The sequence below is a fragment of the Thamnophis elegans genome, chromosome 4 (genome assembly GCF_009769535.1).
Source record: "Thamnophis elegans isolate rThaEle1 chromosome 4, rThaEle1.pri, whole genome shotgun sequence".
Taxonomy (NCBI): Eukaryota; Metazoa; Chordata; class Lepidosauria; order Squamata; family Colubridae; genus Thamnophis; species Thamnophis elegans.
In genome coordinates, this window is record NC_045544.1 from 113,794,812 (window position 1) to 113,806,817 (window position 12,006).

Below are 12,006 nucleotides of genomic sequence, written 5' to 3' on the forward strand. Positions count from 1 at the left end.
CACAATCTCAGAGAGTTGGTGATGAATCAAACCACTTGATAGGTTTGGGTGACAATTCCAATTAGATTGGAGAAATAACTATAGAAGGTACAGCATATTGAAATCAAGGAATATGACCCACTAGATCTAAACGAACTTCAACATCCAGCATGGTTCAACTGTGTCACAGCCATGCCAGCTGGGGTGGCAGGACATTGTAACAATATTTAGAGAAGCACTATTCCACATTATTCTAGAGCATATAAGTTTTTTTATGCCCAGTAAGAAAAACACACTTTTGCCCTTCATTCATACAAAGGCCACCAGTTAGTGTGCAGTCATTCACGTTCATATGAAAAAAAATGGAGATGGGATTTTCTTTTTCAAATAAAATTACATATGCTGATAGATTTCACACAATTTTATTACAATATGCAGTTCTGTAAAGTTCTTCCGAGTTTTCCTCCTGAATTTTCCTTTATAAAGCAAAGTTGTAAGCATAAACATTTTCTATCCTTATGAAACTCTTTCAGCTTTACCCCTTTTTCAGGTCACGGTAATTATACCCAATGAATTCAATGAAGTAGGAAAAATAGCTTGCTTAAAGTAGCACAATATAAACAAAAGGCTGAGGTGAGGATTTAGTTACAGACTACTGATATCCAAAATCTCTGCATCTTTTCTTTTCTTGAATTACTGAAATGAAGAAAAACATGAAAGAAAATAAGGTGGTAGGTTTGATTAGTTCATAACTCAGTGCATGATGTGGACCCAGAAAATGAATTCATTCAGTAAGTGAATTATGTTTGATGCAAATTAAGTTAAAAATCATTCTGAACTCAAACTGAGAAGTAATTTCAATTCCACCAGATACACTATTCTTAATTTATTAAAGCACAGCACAATCCCTCTAATGGCAGCATTTATCTGATCTTAGCTGACCTTAGAAAGCTAAGCAGAGTCAGATCTATCTAAAAGTAAATTCCAACTTGAAAGAACTACGGGGCATTATCTAACAAAATGAAACTCGGTGGTGAAAAATGTAAGGTTCTACATTTAGGCAAGAAAAACCAAATGCACAGGTGTAGTACAGGAGACAACTGGCTCAAGAATAGTAATTGTAATCCTGGAGTCCCAGTAGACAATCAGTTAAATATGAGCCAGCAGTGTGCTGCAGCTGCCAAAAACACTGATACAGTTCTAGACTGTATTAACAGAGGGATGGAATCCAGATCACATGAAGTGTTAATACCACTTTTTGCTTTCTGGACTTTGAAAAAACAAAGCTGGGCTCCAAAATATGGAGTGTATTCAATCCAGCTATAGGCAAAAAGAATGATGAAACCTAACCTGCAACCCTAGAGCCAAGTGGGTTGCACCAAATCCTTGACACTCAAGAGACTAAAAGTATCATCAGGTTGTATTTTTAACACAAAACAATAGGAAAATGACACATTTTTTGCAGTACTTAATCCCTCTAAACTGCAATTAGGTTTGTTTTTAAATGTAATGTAATCTTTGTTCATATTCCATCACTTTTTTGGCTTAACATTTCCACTTAGAGCACATTGTCCTGCATTCTCCACTCAGGGTGTCTGCAGTGGGATCAAAGCAATCAAAATGGAAGCCCCACCACACAAAAGACTTACCTCTTTTTCACATCTTGACTATTTGACCTGCCTGATGCCAAAGGCCAAGTCCAGTGGTGTGTCCCTGATCTAAAGAAACTCTATTGAAAAAGTTATTGTATTGATAAAGGAAAATATTTGTAGCTCGGGGTTGAAATGAGGGATCCTTGATGCTCTCTGAGCTTGGTTATTTTCTTTCAGATGTTTGGTTACCCAAACTAGAGAACATCATCAGTGCTCCCGTGTCATAAGTTATTGTGCCCCCATACACTTGAAAGAGATGGAGCTGTGTTTATTAGTGATGTATATTTGGTTGCCAAGGGCTACAAGAGGCTTCTGGCCATTGAAATTCCAAGCAGGAGAATGGGCCAATGCACAAGTCACTCCATGAAGAAAGGAGAGTTGGAAGAATACCAGGTAAGAGGCATCCATTGGTTCTCATCATTATTCATGCCTTGTCAAAGGCAGGCATGTAGAACAGTTACCTTCCAAATGTTTGGGTACCAAGGACTAGTTCTGCAGGGGGGAAAACGTCCATGGACCAGGAAGGCATGGTTTCATGCACTACTTAGATCCCGCATATGCGCAGATGAAGCTTTGTTAGCTTGTGCCACCCAGTTCGTGACAGGCCATTGACTGGTACCAGTCTGAGGCCCAGGGGCTGGGCACCCTTGATGTAGAATACAAAAGCATATTCAGGTAAGTGGCGTCATGTCATCTTGACAAAAACCCAGAACCCATTTCATATCCAACCAGTAAGAAGCCACAACTAGCTATGATGTGATTGAAATGGCTGCCTCCCTTGTATATCCAACTATAGTATATAGATAGGTTGATTGAATTAAGATTTCTCCAGAATAAACAAAAATGAGGCCCAGACAAATTAAGGCAGAGATGGACAACGGGTTGGTCCAGAACTATGTTCCCTTTTTCTTCCCACGTCAAGGTTTTGGAAAGCAGAAGGTCAAAGGGCCATTGATTCAGTAGATTCATCAAGTTAGACAAGTCACAGAATATCATGTTTTGGGCCTTATCAAATGCTTTATTTTCAACCACAAGGAAAATATATCTTTGTTTTTACTGGTTTGCCACATAAGTTCAGCAGCCCAGTTTCTGGAAAGACTGGGGAATGAAAGAACATACGCAATCCATTGTTTGCAAGTTGCCCATCCTTCCGTTGTTGTTAGTTGCAAAGGTGTGGCTGACCCATCGCGACCCCTTGGACAACATTCCTCCAGGCCTTTTTGTCCTCTACTATTACCTGGAGTCCATTTAGGCTCACTGCTTAAGTGGCTGCTTCAGTGACTCCATCCAGCCATCTTATTCTCTGCCATCCCCTTCTTCTTTTGGCCTCAGTCTTTCCCAGGATTAGGCTCTTCTCCAGTGACTCCTTCAGTTAGGGATACACAAATCTTTCATGCAGCCTGCTGAAGAGGATCCTATACCTCCCTTTCAGGAGATCACATGACTCTGAATATGAATAGCTGAGGAGCAACAGGATAAGAAGAATATTGCTATAATGCTATGCTCCTGGGCTTCCCAGATAATGAAACTGGATGCTGCAATAGGTAGGCTTTTTATTAATCCATCTTAAATCTGTTGAGATGGCTCTATCCAGAACCGAGAGCTCATGTTCAGGCCCTGCATCTTCATAGCAGGATGCTTGTTTTGTTTCTCTTGACACCTAGAGGTAAGAGTCTCCTAAAGCCACATGACTGTTCTCTTACCTCTCTGATAAATTCCACACATTTTATGAAAACATTATTTTAACTTTCTTAGGATATCACAAATAAAGGCAAAGGGAGGCTTCTCACATTTATTTTATGTATTCCTATGTTGAAAACCAGGTGATTTGTGCCAACGCTGGCTGATAGGCCAAATGTATGGTTGCATTTACATTTATTTTCTGTGTCTGTGTGTGTTTTAAAAGAAGCAGATAAGTTATCTCTATCCTTCTATCCCATCACACTGGAAACGGAAATAAGGATGGCTCATTTTGTAGTATGACATCTTTGTCATTTCCTGCAGGTGTTGACATTTCTCACCAAAGGAGAAATACTTCGGTAAGTTGATCTTTAATTTTATTTCACATAGTCTGAGTTTTGCTATAAGTAAAGAAGGCCAATCCAGATCAGAGCCGTTGTGGGCGCAAGAAGCTGACATTAATATTCTAATCTAAATTGGATGGCCAGTTTTTGTCCTAGGGTTTTTTAAAAAGTGGGGAAGTCAGAGATGTTAAGGACATATTTAAAGTCAAAGCAGTTTTGCCCCAGGTTAGTGATTTGAGTCATCAATGTGTAAAGTTATATGGTTTAATGAGAAATAAGAAACTCTTGTTCTCACAGTAGGAGTTGGAATCATGCTTTGCTTTTCTGGCTAGCCAGGGGGTTGCAAAAATTGCAGCCAATTAGCAATGATGTTACTAGAGGACTATGTCTGTGAAATGTTTGGTCTTTTGTGGTTTCTTTTGAGGTGGGCTTTCAAAGTGTGAAATCAATCCCTTAAACCATTGCAAGACTAGTCATTAATTTTGACCTTCAAGTGCTGAAAACACACAATATTGATATTTTGGCTACATCCCGAGGGAGTGAGGAGGTAGGCAAATACATCTATCATACTTCTTGCATGGTGTAAGTTGCTTGAATTTTAGGAGCTATAATTGCCTTTCATAGTTAGCTGTGAAGAACTAATCCATTAACCATCTGAGCATTATTTACATTCTTAAAGGTTCTATTGATGAAAGCAGGTAGCTCAATTTGAAGCCATATACTAGTTAGCACACAAGTTTAGTTCTCAGGCAGAGGATTCACCCAGCTTGAATTAATCTGTGATATACTTTAGGGTTATGGTGCAGTGGTGGGCTTCCATTTTTTTTACTACCGGTTCGCTTGTGCGTGCACGCACACGATGCTTCTGTGCATGCACAGAAGCATCCGGGCGGGTGGGCAGAGCCTCCAACCCTTAACCTAACCCTAAACCTAACCCTTAACCTAACCCTAAACCTAAACCTAACCCTTAACCTAACGCTAACCCTAAACCTAACCCTTAACCTAACCCTAAACCTAACCCTAAACCTTAATCTAACCCTAACCCTAACCCTAACCCTTAACCTAACCCTAACCCTAACCCTAAACCTAACCCTTACCTTAACTTGAATCGGCTTGCTTTCAAAGCGCTTTTTAAAGTGCCCTTTTTTCTCCGCGGTCGCTGTTGTCGCGCTGCTGATGACGTCAGCGATGCAGTTTAATCGGGCGCGCTTTAGTGGAGTGCGGTTTTGTTGTGCCACGTCCAGAATTAATGTTATCGGGTGGGGTAATAGAGAGGGAGAAAACCTTCCTTTAAAAAAAACCAGGAGTAGAGCTCTTTCAAAAGGAGCATTAAGCACACATATATAAAAATGGCCACATGAATCCAATAAGTACTTCGGTTAAGCATCACAAGGCAAAGTACTACATAGCCAGTAGACACAAACACATTAATAGAAGGCAAGCAGATAACAAAACCTGGCAATGGTTAAGAGCAGGAAAGTTGAAGAAAGAGACAGAGGGTCTAACTGTGGTTGCACAAGACCAAACCTCAAGAACAAATGCACACAAAGATAGCATTTAGAAGACAGTAAAGGTCATCTCCACAAGGAAGCCGAAGAAACAGTGGCCTACCTAGTTAGCGGTTGTAAGAAGATCACACACACTGGTTACAAGCAACGGCATGACAAAGTAGTAACAATAGTGCATTGGAATAGCTACAAGAAATACCACTTGCCTATAAAGGAGGATTGGTGGGAATACAAAATATACAGTGTAATAAAAAATGAAGTGCTTTGGGACAAGCACTTTGCCACATAACACCCCGGACTTAACAATTGTCAATAAGACACACAAAAATGTTTGTATAGTGGACATGGCAGTATGTGGAGACAACAGAATGGAAGAGAAATCACTTGGGGGGATCACAAAATGCAAAGATCTGCAAATAGGACATAAAAATAATACCAATAGTGATAGGCGTCTTGGGTGCAATCACCAAAGTATCTGGAACTTCCCTTTATTAACACTAGCAGCATAGATAAAATCATCACCAGTCAATTGCAAAAGGCAGCTTTACTGGGAACAACTTATATCCTGCAATGATTTCTTTAACACCATGAAACCTGCCTATTCCAGGTCCTTAGAAAAGACTGTGTAATTGGATAAAAAAGGCCAAATCTAGTATAAATATTTGGATGACTATAGGTAAAGTTAAAGGTTCCCCTCGCACATATATGCTAGTCATTCCCAACTCTAGGGGGTGGTGCTCATCTCTGTTTCAAAGCCGAAGAGCCAGCTCTGTCCGAAGACATATCTGTGGTCATGAAGCCGGCATGATTAAACACCGAAGGTGTTTCCCACCAGAGGTGGGTTGCTCCCGGTTCGGCCTGGATCGGGTGAACTGGCAATAGCGGCAGCGGGAGGCTCTGCCCATCCGCCTCGACGCTTCTGCACATGCACAGAACTGCCACGAGCGTCTGAGCATATGCAGAAGCGAACCGGTGGGGGAAAAAATTAGAAACCCACCACTGCTTCCCACCAAAGGTGATTCCTATTTTTCTACTTGCATTTTTTACATGCTTTCGAACTGCTAGGTTGGCAGAAGCTGGGACAAGTAACAGGAGCTCACTCCGTTATGCTGGGCTAGGGATTCGAACCACTGAACTGCTGACCTTTCTGATCAACAAGCTTAAGTCTTAGCCACTGCATCCCTGGATGACTATACAGTTATTAAACAATAGATCCCCAGTGAGGCACTACCTTGATGTGATGGAGGACCTGTGTGCTTCAGGATGAGCGCTATGCCAAGGTTCAATCATACTGGACAGGTCCTATCAGAGGATCATAATATAGTAGTGGATTGGAAACCCTAGATAGTTTGGCCAGAAAATTAATGGCAATGAATCATACCCTTCATCCAGCCAGCGATGCTGACAGTTTCTATACCAAGGAGCATAATAGGTGTGGAATGTTGCAAGTATCCCAACCAGTTAAAGAAGAAAAAAGGGCATTGGAAGAATATCTGAAGAACAGTGAAGAAGATGCACTGAGGGTAGCAAACCAGGAAGGCTCACTGAATACCATTGAGATCAAACTAGCCTAATGAGAAAGATCAGATGAAAAACAGAAAAGAAACACAATGAGGCAAAGCATTACATGGCACGTACACACAAACACAACTAGAAGGCAAAGGTAGGGGTTTGAAAAATATTTTCTTTACTTAAGCCATACCGTCAATTTCATTGGTTCACAGTTTCTTCTTCTTCTTTTCGACCTATGTGTAACTGCTTACTGTCAAAAGAATTACATAATGGGCATGAATGAATGTCTGGATGGTTGACTCTGATTTAGTCCTGTTGCTTTATTGAGTTTTGATGGCTTCAAATTGTTAGGTAATGTGGTGAATTTTAATATGTTAAATATTCATGTAATTGCTGTTTTAGTTTGATGTTTTCTTAAGTGTGTGGGGGGGGAGTGGGCTTTATAAAGCCTTGTGAAAGGAGTTGAGAATTTAAAATCAACATGCAAAATAGGGTTTATGGCAGCCTTGACAGCTAAGGACTGTATCAGCCCACCCATTGCTTTTTTCCATTTGCAGGATCCATGAAACTTTTTGTAGTTCATGCCCCCAAGGAAAAGATTACAGGAAAGAAAAACTCACAGCGGAGCAGGTGTGTAGCTGGCCACAGCTGAAGGTAAGCCTGAACACTTGCTAGCAAAAAAAAGAAGAGTTTATGAACAGTATTCTCTGAATGAAAAGTTTAATTGTTTCTCAGTGTAGGTCGAAGGAGGGACTTGATGGCTCAGTGGTTAGGACGCAGAGCTTGTCGATCAGAAAGGTTAGCAGTTCAGCAGTTTGAATCTCTAGCGCAGTGTAACAGAGTGAGCTCCCGTTACTTGTTCCAGCTTCTGCCAACTTAGCAGTTCAAAAGCATGTAAAAATGCAAGTAAAAAAATAGGAACCACCTTTGGTGGGAAGGTAACAGTGGTCCATGTGCCTTCGGCGTTTAGTCATGCCGGCCACATGACCAAGAAGACATCTTCAGACAGCGCTGGCTCTTCGGCTTTGAAATGGAAATGATCACCGCCCCCCAGAGTTGGGAACAACTAGCACATATGTGCAAGGGGAACCTTTACCTAAAGGGTGAAGGAGAGATATAATAGGGAACTTTTCCTGCTGCCCAGGAAGGCAGAGTCCTACCAACCAGATGTTTTGCTAAATTGTTCTTTTCCTTCTGTTGCCTAGATCACTTCTGCCAGTCAATCCCCTTTTTCTAACAGAAGTATTTCCTTTCACCACCAAGCCATGGTGGCGCAATGGTTAGAATGCAGAATTGCAGGCAAATTCTACCCACAACCAGAAGTTCAATTCTGACCAGCAAAAGATTGACTCAACTTTCCATCTTTCTGAAATCAGTAAAATGAGGACCCAGATTGTTGGGGGAGCAATATGCTGATTCTGTAAACTTCTCAGGATATGCTGTAAATCACTATGAAGCAGTATAATGCCATTGCTTTTGCAATTTACTGAACTGTACAGTTCATGGAATCAATTTATGAAAGAGGAACATCGTTGTATATTCTTCCTTCATAGCCATGAATGCTGTTTCTGCATGCTAGCATTTGTTACTGTACATGCTATTCTTGGATACCTTTTCACTGCAAAATGAAAAGAAGCCCAGTTTAGCATTATGGAGGCATATACTATATATCGCACAATAATCCAGAAGGACACTGTGCATGGTCATCCTGATGATCTATTAACTGTAATAAGCCTGGGCTGTGTGATGACAGATGATAGGACTTGCAGTCCAAAATTAACCTATCAAAATTAACCAATCAGATTTATAGTACAAGAAGAACGAAGACACTCTATTCAGCAATCCAGTTTATGCTACTGGTAACTAATGACCACAACTGAATCCAGAATTTTGGTTGGAAGTTTTGTTCATCAAATGAGAAGTTAGCCTTGAAGAAGATTGCCTATGTTCTTTCCTGCCCAGGAAGCCACTGAAGGCAATTTTCCTCAAGCCTAGAGAAACAGTCTTTCTCAAAGCTATTCAGGAACAAGGAAGTCATCCAGCAGAGTTCTGTCAAACTATTTACTAAATCTGCATTACTATTACTATTAATCTTCTCATCATTCGTATCACCCATCTCCTCCCACTTATGACTGTAACTTTGTTGCTTGTATCCTTACAATTTATATTGATTGTTTCCTAGTATGATTTGATAGCTTATTTGTACCCTATGGCTATCATTAAGTGTTGTACCTTATGATTCATGACAAGTGTATCTTTTCTTTTATGTACACTGAGAGCATATGCACCAAAGACAAATTCCTTATGTGTCCAATCACACTTGGCCAATAAAGAATTCTATTCTATCCTATCCTATCTTATCCTCTCTCACATGGGGCCAGTGTGCTGTTAGCAACTGCAGGGAAAGAGAAGAGTAAATGGACTTAGATGCAGTGGGGCACGGAGGAGGCTCAGACCACTTGGAATTGGTGGGGAGGCAATGGAGGGACAAGGCCATGTTAGGGTGTTGGAAGAGTTACAACTGCTTCTACAGTTATTAAGGTAGGTGTGCAACCAAACACCCAAATTTTGATCACATGACCACAGAAATATTGCAAAGGTCAGAACTTCTGGCAGGGGTCATAAGCGCCTTTTGTTCAGCAATTGCTGAGTTAACAGTTGTCAAATCAAGGGCTAGCTGTATTCACAGATTGGGAAGGGATTCTTCTTTCTCTCTTCTTCTTTTTATCATTTTATGAACTCCTTAGATCAGGCAACTTTAAGACTTGTGGACTTCAACTCCCAGAATTCCTCAGCCAGCAAAGCAGAATGTGTATTGAAAGCATCATTGAGATGGCCAAGTAAGGAGAATGTAAAACCGGAGGAGGAGACTATCTATTATACTCTGTATAATTTATATTACATCTGAAGAGTTGATTAACCTCTTGAACAGGGGTCTCCAACCTTGGCAACATTAAGAATTTTGGACCAGTAAAGCTGGCTGAGGAACTCTGGGAGTTGAAGTCCACAAGTCTTAAAGTTGCCAAGGTTGGAGACCCCTGCCTTAGATGATAGATAACTTCATCTGAAATACAGCTGTAGGAATGAACTGGCCATAGTGGTTCAATACTGAACTTAATTCCCCATGGCAAAGCATGTGCATATTAATTCCATTTACAAAACTACATTCAGCTCTAGTTTGTTCCTATCAGAACATCTGGTCCTTTTCCTTCAACACAACTGCAAAAATTAAAATGGTGCTTCCCCAAGTTCCAAACTACATATATTCCATCCCCACAAACCTATGTGCAGGAAGAATATATTGTCCCATGTTTCAGATAAAAGACCCATTAATACAACACTTCCTCCACCATTATAGGTTTAACTAAAGTCCAAACCTAGATTGTTTTGTCATTTGATGCCGTGTCCTCCTGACAATATTGCAATCTCAACCTTTGCAGCTTGCACTCCAATTTTAGCAGGGACAGTCCTGGATTTTTTTTTTAAATGAAAAGTTGTTTGACGTGCTTTTGGAATTACATTTCTGATTACTTTGTGACTGCATTGTGTCACCAGTGCACACATACAGCTTAATGAGTCCATGTGAACACCAAAAAGTTCTATGCATTGTTCACACCTTTGCCATTTCACACATCGCAGATGCTGAGGGATATTTTGAACTTGATAACACACTGTAGAACATTTATATTTTTGCAGCAGATTTTTTTTTCACCAAAGAGCATTAATTTTGTTGGCTTTTTAAAGCACGGATAGAAAGCTTGCATAGCAAAGGAATACAGCAGCAACTAACGCAACTGAAATACAGATTCGGATCATACCTCCTATTTAATGTGGGAAATCTAAAGCTTGATAATCTTAACAAATGGCTGTCTAATCCCTGATAAAAACCTTCAGCAGTGCAAATGGAGATGTATATTGGAGATAGACTGAATATGAGACTATAAGCTTGTCATACTTTCATTGGTAAAGTGTTAGAGAGAGATGGCTCATTCCTCAGATACTTGCATCTTTAACAGCCTATAAGCTCTACTGGCTATAAGAACAGCTTCAAAAAAGTAGGCTGTAATGGAACATTGATTGATTGATTGATTGTCATATAATTGTTATTGGTTTTTAGCAATCACATAGATTTTCTCCATGACAATCTGTTTCTAATCTGGTCTTGTAGTTCTCTTTGCCGCTGTAAATGACACCATCCACTTTGCCTTTGGTCGTCCAGTTTTTCTTTCTACTTTTCCCAGTGTTAGAACTTTCTCCAGGGAGTTAGATCATCTCACATCATGTTCTAAATAGGATAGTTTGAGCTGGGTAATTTGTGCTCGTGTAAGTGAGACCGCTGAATTGACTGATGGAACAATTTTAGAGTTAGACTAAGTTGTAATCATTATTTGTTTGACTACAACTTCATTTGCTGTGGGAATTCAATCATTGTGGTTAGTTAACTAGGATGTACAGCTAAGAGTCATGTGTGACCCTATATGTGGAGGTGTGCATTGTGCTCTCTTCATCCCCATCTTTCTCAATTTTAAACTCATTTCATGTTTACTTATTGTTTGTATATTTTAATGTTTTTATTGGCTTTTAATGATTGTGAGCCATTTAGGGTTGCCTCCAGGCATAAGATGAATGAATGAATGAATGAATGAATGAAAGAAAGAAAGAAAGAAAGAAAGAAAGAAAGAAAGAAAATGAAAAACCTACCCATTCTGGATATCATTCCACTACCACTGCCACATTTGGCTGTAAAATCTGGTCCCAATGCTAAATCAGATTGAACAGAAATCTAATCATAGACCCAGCTGTCCCAATGAGTTGTTATAGTTTCCTAATATCATCAATAAGCAAAACTATTGTTGTCTAATGTATCTAGGAAGGTTGAAGAGGGCAATTACAGTTTATTACCCTTTTATTTGCTACAGGTCTTCTGATGTACATTCAAAAAGAAAATAGTGAGTGGATTATCTATTTTCCTATATGTAAAGGAAAACTAAGATTGTGCAACAATCAAATCCTGATGTCTGCTCAAATCTTGGCAAATATTTCAAAATGTGGATTGGGAATAATTTATGTTGGAAACTCTAAAATGAAGAGAGGAAAGAATAAATCTGGGTTTTTAACCTAATAACCCCTATGAAAATATAATAGTTCTTCAAACGTCTTTTTTATTGCCTCCTATTCAAGTTTTATTCATGCTATTCTCTACTGAAAACTCATCACTTTCAATTAACTCAAAGCAACCATCCATCTAGGAGAAACACAAAAATAAGTTTAAAAAAAGGACTGCAGTTTAATGTTTATTTAATTACCTTCTTCATATATAGAACACTGCTA

The 12,006-nt window shown here is 39.7% G+C and overlaps 1 protein-coding gene across 1 annotated transcript in view; it reads left to right on the plus strand.

Annotated features, from left to right (window-relative positions):
• The first annotated feature begins 1,994 nt into the window (after nucleotides 1-1,994).
• Nucleotides 1,995-12,006, plus strand: part of CIB4 (calcium and integrin binding family member 4) — a 37,866-nt gene continuing 27,854 nt past the window's right edge. The window contains exons 1-3 of the mRNA XM_032216093.1: nucleotides 1,995-2,024; nucleotides 2,236-2,306; nucleotides 7,233-7,329. Of these exons, the coding sequence (XP_032071984.1) occupies nucleotides 1,995-2,024; nucleotides 2,236-2,306; nucleotides 7,233-7,329 (198 nt within the window). The remainder of the gene's footprint in view (nucleotides 2,025-2,235; nucleotides 2,307-7,232; nucleotides 7,330-12,006) is intronic.